We start from the raw sequence: 19482 nt of genomic DNA, 5'->3' as shown, positions 1-19482 counted from the left end.
TAAGTTTCCCTAGGTTACTATTGGTTACGCAATGTTATAAGGGTTCCACCCTTCCCAATTGACCCTGTCCACTCAACTCCAATCATAAGGATGACACACAAGATGTGTGTAGGTTCTATTGATTTACGTTCATATTTCGAAATACTTATCGTTGTAAATCGACCATGTTTTGTTCCCCATACTATTCCTTACAACGTGTTCAAATTCTCAGCGGTTCCTCTCGTAACTTAGCACCAAGTCACACGACGCGTGACGCTTTCATGAATTAATCGCTTTCTTTTACTCGAGACGTAAGCTCTAGACGCCTGTGATCGAAATGGTGATGCTAATCTTTCTCAACTTATGATTCGTTGAGAGCGGAAGATTAGACGTTTGCACGCAATCTGCACAAATGCAATATCATCTTAGTTCAAGCAACCTTTACATAAAAAAGATAGGTTTGGACTTCCAGTAAACAGTATTAAGGGATGTAAAAAATGTGAAAGAGAAGATATGATGAACGCCCAAAGGAGGCAGTTTTGATAGGAAACGGAAAACAATGTTTGATCTCTAGACTGTATATATGCACGTACGTAAGCAAAGGTTAAACAGTAAAACCCTTAACAGAGTTCTTGGCGTTTGCACGCGAACTTCTAACGAATTCTGTTATATTAGATCAGTCAGTCTCCTCCCAGTTATTAAAGGAAAGGAAAAAATTTTAATTCTCTCGCCATGTATAAATCAATGCTCTCCCCTAGCATCTTAAATAATCATACTTCGTCAATTGTTTTTATGGCCCGCTTTAAATTACTAACAACTATTGTTTTGACAACTGGTTGGTCTTCCTATTGTGTTTGATACTCAGCATGTCACGTCCATCAAGATTCTGTATTTAATAGAATCAAGCCGGCTAGGAGCATCATTACTTCAAAGCTGTATACGCCGGTATTGGTGGAAGGTTAACATACGTTGTTGAAGCTGAGGAACAAACCTCATTAGCAGAGCTACGCGTATGAAAAGTAGGTTAGACCTCGTCGCGATGGAAGTTGAGAAGGTATGACATTTCTTTCGCCTCCAAAAATATCATTTGTTTGATTTTGTCTTTTTCAAAACTATCTGTCATGTTTTTCATAAGCTATTTAAATATGAATGAAAGGCACTAACAATTGCCCTTTATGAGTTTTGACTGTTTCTTACTAGGAAATATATAAGCTTTGAAGGACTACCTGAATTTTGGAGTAATTTCAAACTTTTAGCGATTAGCTAACAATTTTTTTGCTCGCATTCTCCTACCATTCCGTAAGGGCTTATAAGAAGCTTATCAGAAGAAGTATACGCGTTCGTGTATTTCACTTATAGCATAACAAGCAAATATTTTGGTAAGCATTGACACCATGAACGATGAGACCCAACGAAATTATGGGTAGTGGTCGTTTCATGTTTTATTTTCCAATAAAGATTGGAAACCTTCCTTAATCTACCACATGCAGCATGTTGAGGCTCCTATGTGAAGAATTACACCTATAACGCCGTGAAGTGCCATCACTCATCGCTTATGCTTTTTTTTATGTGGGTGTCAACGCTCCGCATGATGCAAGCGTGATATACAAGACGCTTTGCATGATGCAAGCGTGATAAGCAAGAACAAAATTTTGTGGGCGCATATGATCAGTATGGAGCTAGGCAAATAATGAATTACAATTAAGCTGACGTAAACGTTATGTATTTAAAGAAGTCGCTTTGTTAATTTAATAAAGGTCTCACCAATGCTCTCATAATATATGGATTCCTTTCTATCTTATTTTAGAATTCATTGCAAGAGAAGATTGTGTCTCTAAATGACCTTCCGTGGAAGATTTTTAATGACGCAGCTCTTTCTGTGAAAGAGCTTGCCAAGAAAATCTTTGCACTTCCGGCAGTGAGTGACTTCTTTATATATACATCTCGCCTGGATGTGTTCTCCAAAGAGTTGTCAGATTCTTTGAGCTGTGATTTGGAATCGCTCCTGCTGATTAGGAAACTTAAGTATTTCTACAATCAACCAACAGCAGCAGTGCTGCAACAACTTGCCAGTCTATTAGAAAGGTATGGGTTGAAAGCTTGTAAATAGTGTAAATGTTACGTTTAAAATTCCTTGGTGCACTCTTGTCAGTGTTTCTCTCATTTAATGCATATGGTGTTTGTCAAGAGTCGTCACAGATCATTTTCGTCACATACCTCAGACAAGAGGAAAAAAAAATAGGTGCAAGAACAAAATACCGCGTGGTATCTTCTAGTTTAATACTCTACATACTCGCTCGATGCATTTACAAGAAGCATCTCCGATCGATCCTGGAAGTGTCAACAAAATCCCCGATACGTTTTTAAACCCTCTCATTTTACAAGTTTATCTATCTTTAAATTGTCTCATATCAACGAGCCATTATTCTTTCAATTTCTATCTTAGAATTTCAAGCAATAAAGAAGCCATTTCCAAGTGGAATGAAATCGCCAAGATGGTAGCAGATGAAAACGACATTGGTACCAAGCCTGTTCACCGCTTCCTCAAGGAAACTGGGTGCCCAGAATGTTATCTTGACAATGCTGAGTACCTCGAAAAGTTTGACCCTCACGGACTTTACCCAACATCCATTTACCGCAAATGTGATGGAGACATCTTGGCCAAAGCTGATGCATCGGTAGTCGAGTGTACCATGAGGCATACTCTGACCACAACTGCAAAGATTGTGTACAAAGTACTAGACCCAGCCAATCCAGAGTTGAAAAACGTGTATAAGCCATTAGGGAGGTTCGTATGATGTGATAATCTAAGTTTCCACGCTCTATTTATATGAAAATATTCGGTGCTTTTACTGATAAATGACCGACAGTTCAAAATTCACTTTAATGCATGTATATTCTTGCATAAAAATGTGTATTTATTACATGATCTATAATTTTGATTCGTTGTGAAGCACTATTTCAATGAAGAGGTAGTTTCCCGAAATTGATTGTCTAACAGCAGCTTAGTATTAAACGTAAAACATGAGATTAGAAAATTTTTTTAGATTAACATTTCTTACTCATTTCTGTTTTTCATCCCCAGGTGTGTGGCAGTTGTTGATAGGAATGTGAATAAGATTTACGGAGAAGAAATAAAGGCGTATTTCGATGAGCACTGCATCGAGCTGCAGAAGGTAGTCATTACCGCTGGCGAAGTTGACAAAGACATAGCAACAGTACAGAACCTCCTTGTAATGCTGAAAAAATTGCGAGTCAAACGAAACGAACCTGTTTTTGTCGTGGGAAATGGCGTCATACATGACATCACCGGTTGCGCATGCTCTATGTATCATCGTAACACACCTTACATCATGCTGTCTACCAGTGTTGTGGCTGGCATCGACGCTGGTCTGTCTCCTCGCACTGGTTGTGACGGATTTGGCTTCAAAAACCTGTTCGGTGCATATCATCCTCCTGTTCTGACGCTAACTGACAGAAGCTTTTTCCGCTCCCAACACAGCGCTTGCTTGCGTCACGGCATTGCTGAAATTGTAAAGATAGCAGTGGTGAAGGATGAAGAACTCTTCGCCCTACTAGAGCAGAAGGGCTGTAACCTTTTGTCTACCAAATTTGGCACAGAAATGGAAGGCTTCCAAGGAGATCAAGAGGCCTTTGGACGCGTTTGTGATCTCATTATTGGCAAAGCTCTTGAGTAGTATGTGAAATTTTGATTGTCTTGTACGTTAGTGCGATCGCTCATTTTACCAGCAGGAAAAAGTTCCAGTCTAAGAACTCCGTGTTGCTTTGTTTTATTGTCCCCGTAACAACTGCATCATAATTGGGATTAATTCAAAGACTGAAACTAAATCATTTGGAATTATTAACAAACAACTGTGCTTTTAATGCTTTACGTCTTGTGGTATGCTTCTTTGTCGCGTCTTAAAGCATAATGGTGCAATGATGGTCCAACGATAGTGCAATAATGGCCCGATTTATACTAGAGACGGATCATCCGTCTAGACGGATCATCCGTCATACGGATAATCCGTCCAAGTATAAATCCGAAGACGAATTTTGACGAATAATCTGTCTAGATATAAATCGTTCGCGAGTTTCACGACGGGTGTCTCGGTGTTGAGCCGAGTGGAAGCCTGGCGAGAGCTTAAATATGGCGGCTCTCGTAGCCTTGTTGATGAAATCGAGAAGAACAGCATTGGATATAGCGGTATATCAGAGAAGAATATCCTCTGCTAAGCGCATGTTTGAGCCGGAAAATAGCTTAATGAACTTCATGTTACCCTTTTCTCTCGCTAATCTTGCTCAAGATGGGAAGACAAGAGGAAGTGATTACACTAACGGTGTAATCACTTCCTCTGTATTGTGGGTCATATATAACTTCTGCGAAGACTTCCGTGTCTTGATCTGTCCAAGTCAACTTCTTGTTTGCTTTCTCCTTCTTTTTTGTGATTGCTTTCGAGGGCACGATTACTTTACCGGACGCCATCTTGAAATAGGCATCCCAGGAAACCTTGCAAAACTATAGAAACCAGTCTCTCTCATATGGAAACTTCGTCAAAAACCGTCTTCGTTTTCCGTCTAGATAAAAATTTATAGACGGATGATCCGTCTAAGACGAGCTATCCGTCTGTTAGCACGTCTTGAAGACGTGCTGACGGACGGATCAGCCTGAGACGAATTTTGCTCCATAATTCGTCTTAGTACCGAATTTATATTTAGACGAGTTATCCGTCTGAGACGGATGATTCGTCTCTGACGGATAACTCGTCTCTAGTATAAATTCGGCCAATGGTGCATTGATGGTGCAATGATAAGGCCCCTTTGGTTTTTGTCTGATATTGCTTCACTCTTTTAGAACGACTGATGAAAGCAACCTTAATAGATTCGCAAGTGAGCGAAAATAATACTTAATACTTAGTTTTTTCCTACGTCCTGGCGCACGCAGTTACGGACTTTGTTTCATATTTATTGTTGAATTGCAGGTGTGCGCTCATTGTTTGATTCAAAAGATTTAAGCTGACGTAATATGTTTTGTCGCGCATACGAAATAAAGTGGATTTGGAATTTTTGAGTCGAACTGGACTTGTATTGTTCCTTCGGTTTTAAAAGGGGTTTTCCAATCGATTTACGGGTTTTGTGGGCTGTTGGGAAAACCGTCAAGACACCTACCCTGCAGGCAATCTTACGATTCATAATCCAGTCTCTAACTTAAATGGTATAACTTTCCCCGGCCCTGACTTTGACTTTGGATGTCAAATGTTTTAGTCCCTTTCACTGACCTCGTAGGGTTACCCTAGCATTCACACCACATACTACCAAATCATAGAACTATTTGCAATTTGTCTTTTCTCTCTATTACAGCTACATGAGATCCGAATACAGCAATATTTTTGAAACGCATCAGTGTCGCCCACATGCATATGGGCACACTTGGAGCGCTGGGTACGAACTCGCTTCAGGAATGCTCCACGGTCAGGCTGTGGCCACTGGGATGGGCTTTGGTGCCTATCTCTCTCTCTGCACCGGTTGGATTACGCAACACGAGTTTGATCGGATCCTGAAACTCCTCAGTGACCTTGGATTATCTTTGTGGCACCCTGTCATGGAAGATTCTCAGGCTCTGTACCAAATCCAGGCAAGCGTTATTGAGAAGCGGGCGGGAAACTTAGTGGCACCAATACCCAAAGGACTCGGGAAGTGCGGCTACATTAACGACATGCCTTATGAGCTGCTTGACAAGCGCCTCGGAGAGTACCGGAAGGTCACCCAAGGATATCCAAGGCAGGGGGTAGGCATTGAAGTGCACTGCAAGGATATTGGGCTTGAGGATCCGGCCACTGTTGGAAACGTCAATAGGGAACTCCCCAGTCAAGACGCTAAGGATAATGCATCAGTGAACGAGTGCCATCTCGAAGCTGTTAAGAAGTAGGGTATCTAACGCATTGAACTACGTGACCGTGTGTAATATCAGATACCGTTTTTACCCTTCAATAATCGTTTTATAGAGAATCGAAAAAAAACATAGAGGAGCAACTCTTTGCAACTGTGAATTGTTCAGAATGTGTCTTGCATAACCTTCATGTTACATGCAATAAAAACAATAGCGATTCCGATAGTTTGAAAATTAGAGAAGTGAACGATGGCATTTTACGATAGGATAATTTTCCTGTTGCTCCAAAAGAATTTAAACAATTAATTAATTTTAGATCCAATTCTGGAATCTCAATTCGCTTTTAAATATTTTAGAATTTTTTAGCCTATAATTGTCAATTATCTGTTAGATTTAATTTTATACTTTAGATGATTAAATTCAAATAGCCCCAAAACTGTCCCAGCCTCAAAGCATATCGTTTTCAAATAAAGGATTTGATGATCAATCGATTGAATGATTAACCCTTTGGGCCTTAAAAGTGATCAGCATCTAATTTTTCCGTATAATATCACTCCTAAAGCACACAGTAAGGTTACGAGAATAAAGGAATTGATCACCAGCTAAAGAGTGCTCTTTGTCGGCATCTTAGGAAATACAAAGAGAACAGTGCGGAGAATACAGAGACTAATGCAGGTTGTAAAGGGGGTTAAAACCGAGTGCACGTTCAGCACTGGAACTCCCCCCCCCTCCCTCCCCACCCCACAAAATTGCACACGCATGCTCAAAACGCTCATTACTCATCTCAAACTAATATTCACGACAGGCGGTTTTTATTAACGTCTTTCCATCACTGCTAACACCTTTGTGAGGCTGAGCTGAGAAAGCAAACAAAAGTTCTGTCAGTTTAAAATTTTTGGAATTTCTTTGATATGCCTTTGACACATGATATTAGAGACGTTTAATTTGAACTGCCGAAAATTAATTGTCTACTCGCAATTTCTATTTCGCTACGGCGAACCCAACTAAGAACTGCATAACAGTGGACGAATTCATGCTAATGATACCAAACTAATGTTCGCTCTCGTTCTTTATTTCGAAGAAAAAAAAAAGGAAAAACGGCTGCTACTCTTTTTAGCTTAATTGAATTGGAACCCGCTCTACTGACCGCAGTAACTACTTTACTATTGAGAACTTTCTTTTTCTTGTTTTCTGTTAATTCAACACTGACAGTAGCTGTTTAAACAACTAGTTCGCTTCTTTTTATCAAATGGAACTTCGCTTCTTTAAACAAATACATCAGAAATCAATCTATGTACGAATAATTTTCTGGTTTAATAGCATTATATTAACGATGAGATTTGCTTTCAGTGCTCAAAGATAATGCAACTAAACTCGCTATCTTGTATATTAGGTGTTGATTGCGACTATTACATTGCGGTAAAAGTCATAGATATTTAATTAAAAAAGCCATTTCCGGAAAATTCAATCTATATCATCGAACAATACTGTCACTGCTGCCATAAGAGAAGAGTTCGCTTTAAAATTTAACAATAGTGTGGACCATTAGTCATCCTTTACTTTTAATTGTCTTCTGTTGTTTTCAATTCTGACCAACATATTGACATAAAACGATCAGTGTTCGCTCCTTAGACTTCGAATCATCGGCTTTGGTCAATACTGACTTTCATTGCCGCCTGTATGAGAATCCTTTTCCAAATTCATCGAAAGCAATGTTTGATGCTTTTTCGCTAATTGTCCGAAGTCAATTTCAGTAACAATCGATTGAAAATAAGTGCGCTCGAAACAGATCCCTTCTCAAGAAAACACTATAATTGCTGAGTCCATCTCGAAGTGTAAGTCCTACTGCTACAGCTTTCTTCTGACTTAGTTGTATCACGGTAAGTAAATCCCATGAAACTTTGTAGACCAATCCAGATCTAGAGTAACTTTTAGAAGTAAAACAGATACATGTAAAACAGCAATTATCCTTGAAAATCTTGCCAGTGGCCAATTCACCTCATTCACCCCCATTGGTCATTCTTCGATTATTCTGATCTTGAGGAGCAGGTACTTAAGGCATTAATTTTTATGGATTCTTCGTAACTCTAGATCTGTGGAAAAATGCTGTCCTTCATGTTGCAACTGGTGCTTGCAGCTGTTATTTTTCCCGCTAGAAGCCTCAATCAGCTGAGAAGCGAGGCTTGCGTTCACAAAGGATTTTTCGAAAGAAAAGCTCAAAGTAAGTCCATTTTAATTGATGTTGAATAATATTCTATTTTTTTCCGCCGTTGGGTTCATGTTGTGGCATATAGTATTTATCTTCGGCCTGAGCGCTGATAAATTTTAATTTCATGTCACCATTGGTGGAAAAACCCTAATCATTTCACAGAAAAAGTTTTTAACAAAAGTGTGATAGTTAGTTTTTCAAGGTAGTACATTTTTTATTTTGGGATGGTACAGATATATTTTATATCTTCCCGACTCTCAGGCATACAAGTGCCCGCAATTATGTAGATAATATACATGTGTATCAGATCCTGACAACTGAAAAAAGTTACCATGAGAAAAAATAGTTTCTTCAGATGACAAACCGTTTAATTTTGGTGTCACCTGTTTTCTTTGGAGCGTGTTCCCTCTTAAAACTAAGTAATAATGTCGATTTGATGTGCTAACTTATGATTTTTAAGCGGAGCATATTCATTTATTCAAAAGATGAGAGGCAAATTAAAGAAACCTATGAACAGCTTTTTACTATCGATTTAGTTTCTACTTTCCTATGAAACTGACAAGAAAAGATTCTTAAGAGCAATCTGCCAAAGAATCTGTTATAGTAAACTAGTAGAAATACGGGCACCCACGACTTCATCTTATAGAGTGTAACGTTACTATGGTGAAAACAGCATGGGTAGGTTTTTTCTCCATTCTTTTTTAGTTTCTCTTGATTGCTGTCGAACACGTCTGAGAAATGTGTCTGGTTTAGAATTCAAATTAATCAATCCTCTCCTTTTATTGGAATAGCATATTTATTTAGTCCGAAATTTGTTTCACGACGCACAAAAGATCCCTCTCTTCGACAGGGTTGAAATTGAAACGCCAACAAAACATTTATCTCAACAGGAAGTTTATATCAGTTCTCTCGAAGAAACTTCAATCAATAATCTTGAAATGTTTTATTCATTTAGCCAGGCAACACTTTACCTGAAAAAAAAATACAATGGTAACCCCACAAAAATAAAAAAAGGAAAAAAATTATTATTGTAATAAAGAAGAGCGAATGGGTGAACTTTCACATCCCTGTTATTCCTCGCTTTCTTTGTAAGAATCCATTCCATTTGAAAGTTCAGCTGGCAAATATGCTGCATGATCCTATCTCTTCTCAAGAGAGGAATTTCTGGTCACCACTTTTGAGAAAAAAACTGCACTTTCCTCGAAGCTACAAAGAAAGCTTTATTTTCGTTGCCCGGTAATACGACACTATTAACGCCAACTAAGTAGCCCAGTTAAGAAAGGTTATGCAAAAGGAAAGATAAATGCTTGATAAAAAAAAATTAAGTTCAAAATGTTTTTTTTATTTTCTCTCTTCTTTTCCCCGATGAGACACTGTTCTGATTAATCATGTGATCGCTCAATATCAAGTTGCCTCAGCGCTCCAATGCGCTCAACAGTGCATGCGCAAATGTGGCTGTGTATCGTTCAACTATGGTAAAGGGAGCGCCACAAAATCATCCCTGCTTTCCTGTCATATTAATAAAGAAAAACAGCAAAACGACCCACAGAGCTCCATTGCAGTTGATGGATTTCATTATTTTGAGTTGAAGGTATGTCGGGAAGCATTTGGTTGAGTAAAGCATTCGCGAAAACGTTTGTGATCGAAAAGTACTAAACGTTGATGAGAATATGTAAACTCGAAAACTGTGGTTTATGTCGGACTGGCCTGTGCGGTTGGTTTTTGCTCTGAGATGAAAAGATTTTACAAGCCTCGCTATTGAAAAGGGAAAAGAAAACCTTCAGGAAGTGTTTGATAGGGTAAAGTGGCTGATACTGGCAGTTGAGTATCTCAAAGGCCTCCAAGGTCGCTCAATCAGGCACCAAAACGTTTGTGTATGTAGCTGCATGTCTTGGTTTTTTACTGTGGTTATACCAACAGCACTAGATAAAAATGGAGCATTGATAATTTACCACACTTTGGTTATACTATTCCCAATAAATACTTCCATCGAAAGCTACTCCTCTCAAGTCAGAGTCTACCATCCTAAATCTCCAATCACTATGCCTTGTGTACGTGTTAAATATTTTCACTGCAGCCAGTTCTCTGCGGTGCGAGTTCGTGTCAAAATGGCGGCAAATGTATTCAGGAAAACGATTCGAATAAATGCATCTGTGCTGAGGGCTACAGTGGTTCATACTGCGAGCAAAAAGCCTCGACAAGTGAAAGTGGTGAGAATATTACTGTCATTCCATACTATTGTTAAAAAACACAGAACTAAATGAATAATAATAATAATAACAATAATAATAGCAAAATGAAATAGACGAAAGTTTTACTTGGTTTATAAGACGTATGGCTTTTCATAAATATATTAATATAATATCATACTTAAATATCTGATTAAAAAGGGAAAACAGTCTACAGACCAAGCGAAACCGAAAAAAGACACGCGGCAGCTATAAACTAACGCCTGATAGTGTCACCTTTTAGATTCATCTCCGCTCGGCACGACCCCTTGTGCCTCTAACCCCTGCAAGAACTACGCCACCTGTTTCGACATCACCAATGGCTATTCTTGTCGTTGCCAAAGTGGATTTCATGGCGAAAACTGCGAAAAAGGTGAGCTCTTAACTCTTGTACAAGGCAATCTTTGCCAAAAACCTCTCCAAGAAAGGTAAAATCAATTTTTAACCAAATTTTCCTCTCCAAGAGAACCTCGTATTTCCCATATATCAGAAGCGTGTTCCAGGCGTCCAATACGTAAAACGACACGCGAAAGTAAACGACACGAGAGTAGCGGAAGAGCAAAAGATGAACGCGAATGCCTGCGGATCCAAGCCTCTCTCCTTTTTCGCTCCACTGTTACTACCACGCCGTTTAGTTTTGCGCTCCGTTTTACTTATTGAACTCTTAGAACAGACTTAAGACAGAAACGTTCGCAGCTGAAGTCCAGATAAAGATCATAGGATTTGATTACGATTGATAAGTATCCTGTCCAGTAGAAGCGGTAATGTTCCCAGTCTCCTCATGGTCCTCATGCTACTGAGAACGAGACTTAGTGCCTTTTCGATGACAGCTCCTTTCTTGAACGCGTTGATAAGTGCTTTATTTTATGCAGCAGAAAGTTGCCTGGCCTTGAAACTGACGAGTAACCACTCAGACGGCTTGCAACAAATTCATTTGGAAAGCATTGGTTGGGTTCCAGTGCTCTGCGACCAACAAACGAACAGTGGAGGTTGGACAATCCTGCAAAGACGTACACGTCCTTTTATGAGGGTCAATTTCGACAGAAATTGGACTGACTACGAAGCTGGCTTTGGGAATATTCAAGAAGGTAATTTTTGGCTCGGTAACAAAATGATCCACATGCTTATGAAAACACCTCGGTTTCTTCGAATTGAGCTGAGGACAGACAGAAATGAAAATGGCTTTGCTGAGTACAGTGACGTTAAAGTGAATGGTGTGGCTAATAAATACCGTCTTCAAATGGCATCTCCAAATGGCTACCGAGGGTCTATCGGAGACTGTGGTGGTTCTTCTTCATGGCAGTATTTCACAACAAAGGACTCGGATAATGACAAACAGTCTAACATCAATTGTGCTGTGAAAGATGGTGCTGGCTGGTGGTACAAGAATTGTGGATGTGGAAATCTCAATAAAAAAGAGGGACCGAAGTGGAATTCCTGGACCCCACCAGGCAATTTCGAGTTCAGCGAGATGAAGATACGTTGAACAGTTAGGATCAGTATAACACGTTGATAGTTGCTAGACAAGAACTCAGTTAACTAAGTTCAGGGTAGCAAATTTCCTGCATACTGGTAGATAGGAAAGTCGATATGTAATGCTTCTGCGCAATGATGTCAATCCACATAGATGGTAAAGATACATGGTTTCAAAACTACTGTCATACTGAGTTTATTAATCCTCGACTTCAAAAGCTTCAGTCCGTGATACTTCGTTACTTTTTCAAAATGAACCCCTAAAAAAGTTTGTGTAAAAGGTAGTTATTTGCAGCTAGACAATTATTTCTTATCTTAACATCAGATCCAGAACATGCAAAAGTAAATGAATCTGAGGGCTATAAGATGGGATTCATTCAATGGGAAAACCTCAGTTAAAGGCACGAATTGATTCTAACTCAGTCACACCTTGCTTCAAAGGACACTAACATGCAGTTCCATACGACACATCTTAACTCACTTAAGCCTTTAACTCCCAGATGTGATTAACATGAAACTTCTCCCTACAATATCCATACATTATTCAGCAAACAGGTGATGAGAATATTCAAACTTATCAGGTAGAAGCTGCTATCTTGATCTAGCACCAAGTTCCCATCACTAATTTACAAGAAAATTTGTAGCAGCTGAAGGAGAGAATTAACAATCAGATCTTGGGAGTTAAAGGGTTAAGAGAATATTGCACAATACAATCAACAAAAATTACGATGTTTCTGAGCTTCATTGTCTCCACCAGTAAGTTTAATTGGAGGTTGTATTTGTACTTTGAATGCAAAGATAGATGGTTGACTGTGCTGCAACAGTATATAATTTATATCTATGTTCTCAATAAAGCGTTCAACTGTGTCAGTGCGTGCTATATACGATTTTAAAAAAATTATGGTAACTCGTACGGTTTGATCTCTGACAAAAAACGTCATTCATGACTATAATTCCTAAGTCGCGAAATGCGAAAGCAGTCTATGTTATTCTTGTACTTGTGCTTAAACTTTTTCGGGGCAATGCCACATTTTTCTGAGGAATTCTTCGCGTCACAACAGATTGCCTTTCGACAGAGGTCTCTCTAGGCTCGTTTTGTGAGGGAGATAAAAACATACATTAAGAGAGAGTGTGCCGGGTTGAGGAATAAAAATTGAATGATGAACTTGTTAAACTTAGGATGAATTGTTCAAACTGTGACACTGCCTCTTTAAGGAGAAATGGCACAAGGACTCATGTAAGGTTTCAAACTGCAAAAGCATTTTATCCCTTCAGATCCTTCCCCATCCACTCAATCAGGAGTCTCGTGACTTTTTACACCAAAGTAAACAAAAGTTAAAACTGGCATGAAAAATTATACGGAGACGTTCTAACTAAGATACTACACATCCAGACGAATTGTTAGCCGGTTTTACAGGACTTGAATCTTCGGGCTCTGGAACTGGTTTCACATCACCTGACGCAGCTTGGGAAGCCTGTACAAATTATAGTAATAAGACACTCAAAGTGAGTATCTTGGAAATGAGACTTCGTCATATTAAAGATAGTATTTAAGTATTTGCTGTGCTATCGGGAAAACGTTATACTCTAACAGACTAACAGAATGTTATTTGACAAAGGTCACAAAGACAAAATAGCCAAAATGACGAGGAGGGGACTCTCCTTATTGAAGATTGCTCGTTGTGCATTACACTGCAATGGAATATAGATCTTGGTTTAAGCACCCTCTCAAGCACCATCCCGTCATGCATTGTTGTAGCCCGTCCCAGGCTCTCAGTCGATGGACGCGAGCAAAATAGCTGGCTATAGAAAGACAGTGGTTGCGCTTAGTCTAACCCGCTTTTCGCGCGCTCTCCGTTAGTTTTCACTCACTAAGGTCAAAATTGCACAGGCTACCGTTGTTGAAAACGTCACTGTGGCTATACTTTAAAGAACTACGCAAAAATATTCTTATTTTATCACAGTAAATAGTCTGAACTTGAGGGCAACATTTGATCGTTTAATCCGATCGTCCGGGTGAGGGTATTCCAGAGAAGGACTGTTTTTGGTAGTACTGACTGATTGGCGACATATTGCAGAAACAAACCAACAAATAAAAACAACAACAACAGCAACTTACCGGAGGAGGGTGAGCTTTGGACGCGTCAAATCCAGCATAAGTATCCCCTGACCATAAGGCATGCGGAGCGGGCTGGGTGAACTCTTGAGGACTTGCTAAGCCATGAGTTGCCTTCAGTTCAAGTTCGGGTGGCTCGGCAGGGACTTTGTGGAAATAACTAAACAAAGACACAGCAGGTTAATTAACATTATTATAAGCAGTACAGAGCTCAGAGAGAAGTAGGGTAGTAATGTGGAAGAATTCTCCCTAACAGTTTCTCAGATGGAGAGAAGCAGTGTGAAATTAAAGCCTCTCGCCTAACATCTCCCGTCCGCGGCTGGAGCTCAGACCTCTCAATCCAGAGTGCATCGTCCCGACAAAATACGCCAGTGCCTTCTAAGCTACTCTATCATAAGAAAACCTCTTTAATAGGTGCTGTGAATAAGCAAAATACTCTAATCTTGTTTGAAGTACTGGCCACAGTTGTTCGAAGGCCGATTGCCGCTAACCCAGGGTTAGATTTTATTCCGGGTTTCGTTATTTCTCTGTTAATAAGCTTTTTTGGATAATTTCCTCTATTCTATTTAGAGCATCCAATAATCAAATTGGAGACAACTTGAAAAATAATAAAAATGAATTTCATTTTGCAGCTTTCAGATCTGAAATCAAATTTCACACTATCTCAACCCAGCCTTGATCAAATCGGCCCTGAATATGGGTAACCGCACTTTGAAACAGTGATGTCCTTACATGAATCCATTCTCATGGTTGGCTTTCTCCAGCTTCTTTCGTATGATGGGACCAAGTTTTAGGAAAAATGGATGTTGCCATGGTCTAGCTGTTGTGCCGGGCCCTCTAGTACTGAAGTACTCGTGGGAAATTGCTTCAGCCTTCTTGTACACTGAAGTTAAAAAAAAGGTTCCTTTAAATTCACTTTGAACACTATCATCTTTGCCACCATCTTTTAGTTAAGACTGGTCTCCTAAGACTGCCAGTCGGAAAGACTGACAGTCAGTCTGTCTGACTACCTATTGGATAGGTGAATCTGTTTCTTTTGAAACGAAAGTAAGAGTTTGACACAAAAGATAACAATGGCTTTACATTTATCACTTTCTTGTAGAGCTCGAATGGCTTTTCCACACTGATCTTCAGCAAGAAGTGTTTCCCCACAAAAGCAGTAAGCCTACAGGGAACAGGAAGCATGAAAATGTGATGAACAACTTGCAGGAAACTTTTACTAAAAGCTCAAGATTCCTCGTAAAGAATCTTATTTGGTGTACATTATCTCCAAACAAAATTGTTTGGAGATAATGAACACACATGTATCCAGAAAAAAAGTGGATTGTGTAAATCATAAAAGTTGAAGAAGAGGATTGGATATGTTTGAAAGGGAGCGAGAAGATTCAAAGTTGCTAATAAAATTTTAAAAAATCTCCCCGTGCATGCTTAGAATGTATTGTGCTTGATCAGGATCCTATCATTATTCAAATAGTTACTTCAGCCCAAGGAACTGCCCCTTACCATCATATATATTTTACGTTGATAGCAAGCTGAGCAATAGGCCATTTCTGAATTACCTTTAGCCTCTTTACCAATGAGGCCTGGTGCTGAACCATTTGTATGAAAACGAGTTTTATCTGCACATGAATGAAAACTTATTATCATATGGAAGGATGAACACCCGGACTCACTTTGAAAAAGAGGCTAAAGGCAATTTGTAAATGGAAAACAAATCCCACAAAATATAACTTGTGAAGACAACTACACCCCCTACCATCAACTTTCTAACCCATTGTGAATTTAATACCTAATAATTAATGACATTTTAACTTACATAGGACTGATAAAATGCAGCTTTCAAATCAAGGTATTTCTTCCATTTACCAGCTTTAGTTGGCTCCACTGATTTCAGAGAATCACCTTTAATAAATAAATATTTAGTAATAAATAGCTTTAGCTAAAGGCTGGAATTACTGTCTAAAAGAACAATTGTGATAATGAATATGGAAATGACAGTAATAATGACCCTGTTAGATATTTACAAATAACTCATTATTAAAAAATTACCAACAGTAAGGGTATCACATGTTGACACCCACTTTGAACAAAGGGTTTGCTAATAAATAACAAGAGGAGGGTTGGGGTGCGGTGCTGGAGGGTGGGGTGGGACAGAGTTTATGAATTGCAATTTTTCTAAAGTTGAACCAAGGTCATAGAAATAATTATAATTTAAGATACAAAAAACATACTTGCTGCTGTAAACAGTTTTGACGTCTCATTGGTAAGAGCAGAGATAAGAGAAGCTTTATGTTTGAGCTCCACTGCTCGTGCCACAGTAACTAAAGAGAAAGTATAAGTAACAGCTTTAGTTGTTGCCTTCAAACTACATGTTGTTTATTCTGTTCTTCTTTTACGTTCAAGGATTATTGTGGTAATGTACTAAGAGAAAAGTAGAAAACACATCAATTTCAATTTGGTTTAAATTAGAATGAGTGGAAATTCATTTTGAACCATACTTACAGTAAAGTCTTTTAACTCCAGAAAACAAAATTACAACAAACCAAAAAGTGAGCAAACAAACAACAGCTTGACCCAAAGACATTTGCAATGTAACAAGGTCAAATGTGAAAGGTCAAAATACTCAAAGTATATGATCACAAAGTACATGTATGCAATTGGAGGGCTCAGAGCAAGAACGACCCCTTGATTTTTCGGCCATTTTTGAAAGTGTTCAGAAGTAGTTGACAACTATTGCACAATTATTGTGCATGTGGAATTATTTGCGAAAACTACATATACTGCTCGATTGAGATACAGGATTTAAAAGTTTATTAATCCCTCTTTCCCTTGTAAAGTACTTGATTAAAGGGGAAGAGAAAGAACAGAAAAGAAAGAAGGATATCCTAAACACACCTGTTTAACAACATCTACAACTTGAAAGTGATAGATGTTCCACAAACACATTTTATCAGCTCAGCCATTGGCTGCAGTATTATGTTCTCTGGTTTGTCTTACTATCACTTTCGGTAATACTTACCTTCTTGTGCTTCAGCAACACACTGCATCTGATAAGCCTCCAACACTCGCTGATCAGTATCAGCACCTTTCTCAGCTGATAAGTCACCAAGGCGTGGCATCAGACTTTCCTGCAGACAAAAGAATTAGCCAAAAATATCCCAACTTCATACCTTCAGTAGTTTGGGAGAGGAAGGGATATCCAAAGTGTATCATATTTAGTCTAAATACCTTGACAAACTTAAACATTCCTCCTGCAGCTCTAAGGCATGTGTGGACTTCCTTTGCTTCATCCATGGTTACCCTGATAATATTCATTTAATAAATTAATTCCTTCATCTCAGAAGTGCAATAAAGTTCAAATATCAAAAAGACATGCAACAATCAAGTCACTAAGGACAAAGTAGAACAAATAAAATGGAGTAAAATTCTCTATTTCATCATGAATATGTGTGGTGCCCATGCCAAATTCATAACAAACTCCTTTGAAAAGTAGTCAAATCATCAGTTGTCACCTTAAAAATGTAATAATAATTTCTTTATTATATATTACAAAGATTTATAATAATTATTCTAATGTTTAATACCATCAAACTTACTCTCCCTTGGCAGCCAGTTTTGCTGCATACTTTGTATACCAGACGGCAACATTCAAGCAGACAGATGTTAACTCAAACACACTGTCAGCTGAACAACTGAGGAAAAAAATTGACAACATTAACAAAAGAACATGATCATTATAATACTCTAATTGTCCTCAGACTGGTGTCACTGGTTGAAATTGATGAAATTGGCCATTGATATATGGCATTTCTGTTTTCTTATAGAGCTACATATATAGGTCTATTTAGTCCCTATCCAATCAAGGGGCAAGGGTGGAAAAGGGTAAGATGGCAAGGGGAGGGAGGGGGGGGTGCAAAAGGAGATGAAGAACAATATACAGTCTAGGATGCTTTTTGGGGAAGCAGAGTTTAAATGCAGTGTAAACAAAGTATATTGTGTTTGAAGAAAGTAAGAAATGTGGGACAAACCATTCAATCTGTTGACATCAAAAAGGACAAATGTCATGTCATGTCCCACAAGTCAATGACCCCTTTTACTTTGGTTGCATAGACCAGCCTTAGATAAACTTACGTTGGAGTGTTTCCACAAATTGAGTTTGTCCACTTGAACATGACTAGTTTACGAAGCTTGCTGTCACCAGATCCTTGGGCTGGATCATTCACAAGACCATGAAGGAGTGACAAATAAAGCTCAGTGGCCTGTTGGATTGATTTGGGATCATTTGAAGGGTCTGTCAAGGAATTTAACAGCTTTACCCTGGCCATCTTCAGTTCTCTGCAAAAGGAAAATAAACACTTTGGATCTTTCTTTAAGGAGGGGAGTTATCGATTGATAAAAATGCAATACAAACAAACAGATAGGTACTATAATTATCCTTTAAACTTGTGTTATAACATCCTTGAACTACCACTAGACATGTGCAATTGTTGTTTCTCAAAGTGCTAGACGTTGGTGATGGAAAAGTCCTACAGCTAACTTCCCTCATAAAAAGGAGGATTTCGGAATTTTCTTGACAATATCCTAATGGACAAAATTAACCAATGATTATCACTCCTTCCAAATGTGCTAAACATCATAAGTGAGAGTTTTTTTACCATGTTATCCTGACAGTAATTATGCAACATTTAATAACCCATTTCAGTTAATTTTCTTTTCAAGGTAATCAGCACCTGAGACCCTTATGGTGGACCAAATACTGAGCACTGTAGAATCACTCAATTCTCTTTTTTTTTTTTTTTTTCATATAGTGCACAAGGATTGGAAAGTTAACACTCCACCTCTTCAATTTTTTTTCTCTCTGACTCTCATTCTTAGGATGAAAATTGAATTTACCCAGTATTCTGATTTTTGGTCATGTTCTAAGTTATATTATTTTTTACCCAACAGCATTAAATTGCATTAAATTGCATTAAATTGCATTAAATTGCATTAAATCTTAATCCTCAATCTGCCTATCAAACAATGTATCATCAAATCCAAAACATCTAATTTTAAGCTAGGTATGCAAGTAAATAAAATTTACAGCAAAATTAATTTTCCTACTGGATACGTTTAATATAATCTGCGGACATTTGTCAAATGAGCAAAATCTAACATTTTAAAAGCGCTAGTCTGGAAAACGATGATTTCAAGCCGTGTTTGTCCAGCTAAGTTTTTCGGTGTAGGTTGTTAGATAAGAACGAAAGAAAATGATGGACTTACGAGAGCATCTTAGACGAGGTAGAATTGGTCGCTACATTTCGAATCGACTCAAACGTAACAGGAGCAGAAGCCTTGATTGGGTTTCTGTGAAACCAGTGCGCCATTTTGTTACTATTTATAGCAGCAGATGCAATGTTTCTTTTTTTGTTGGTTACCATTAGAAATTTCCATGTGTTAAATGAAGATGAAAGTAATTTTGATACTGACCGCTGATAAAACTACAAAGTGATCGGAAGTCGTCGTGAAAAAACCGATCAATCTGATTTGTGCAATCGTAAAGCTTCGTTGACATCGTATCACATATCAGTAATTTTCGTGTGATTTT

At 38.5% G+C, this 19482-nt stretch overlaps 3 protein-coding genes across 3 annotated transcripts; 2 read left to right on the top strand and 1 right to left on the bottom strand.

Moving 5' to 3' along the window:
• Positions 1-847: 847 nt before the first annotated feature.
• Positions 848-6334, top strand: LOC131781824 (demethyl-4-deoxygadusol synthase). Its single transcript, XM_059098540.2, has 5 exons — positions 848-1033; positions 1787-2064; positions 2426-2767; positions 3065-3676; positions 5341-6334. Exons 1-5 carry the CDS (start codon positions 992-994, stop codon positions 5906-5908), a joined length of 1842 nt encoding a protein of 613 aa, XP_058954523.1. The 5' UTR covers positions 848-991; the 3' UTR covers positions 5909-6334.
• Positions 6335-9061: 2727 nt separating this feature from the next.
• Positions 9062-11917, top strand: LOC131781810 (ficolin-2-like). Its single transcript, XM_059098529.2, has 4 exons — positions 9062-9669; positions 10156-10288; positions 10551-10679; positions 11179-11917. Exons 1-4 carry the CDS (start codon positions 9520-9522, stop codon positions 11790-11792), a joined length of 1026 nt encoding a protein of 341 aa, XP_058954512.2. The 5' UTR covers positions 9062-9519; the 3' UTR covers positions 11793-11917.
• A 42-nt stretch (positions 11918-11959) lies between these two features.
• On the bottom strand, positions 11960-19317 carry LOC131781792 (BRO1 domain-containing protein BROX-like). Its single transcript, XM_059098510.2, has 11 exons — positions 19158-19317; positions 18027-18230; positions 17492-17587; positions 17124-17196; positions 16915-17023; positions 16127-16216; positions 15712-15797; positions 14979-15060; positions 14628-14778; positions 13899-14055; positions 11960-13254 (listed from the first exon to the last, which is right to left on the bottom strand). The coding sequence occupies exons 1-11, from the start codon at positions 19313-19315 to the stop codon at positions 13153-13155; spliced, it is 1308 nt and encodes a 435-aa protein (XP_058954493.2). The 5' UTR covers positions 19316-19317; the 3' UTR covers positions 11960-13152.
• Positions 19318-19482: the final 165 nt, after the last annotated feature.

This window comes from Pocillopora verrucosa, chromosome 7 (assembly GCF_036669915.1).
Source record: "Pocillopora verrucosa isolate sample1 chromosome 7, ASM3666991v2, whole genome shotgun sequence".
Taxonomy (NCBI): domain Eukaryota; kingdom Metazoa; phylum Cnidaria; class Anthozoa; order Scleractinia; family Pocilloporidae; genus Pocillopora; species Pocillopora verrucosa.
The sequence above is the reverse complement of the archived record's forward strand: the minus strand, read 5'-3'. Positions and strand labels throughout refer to the sequence as shown.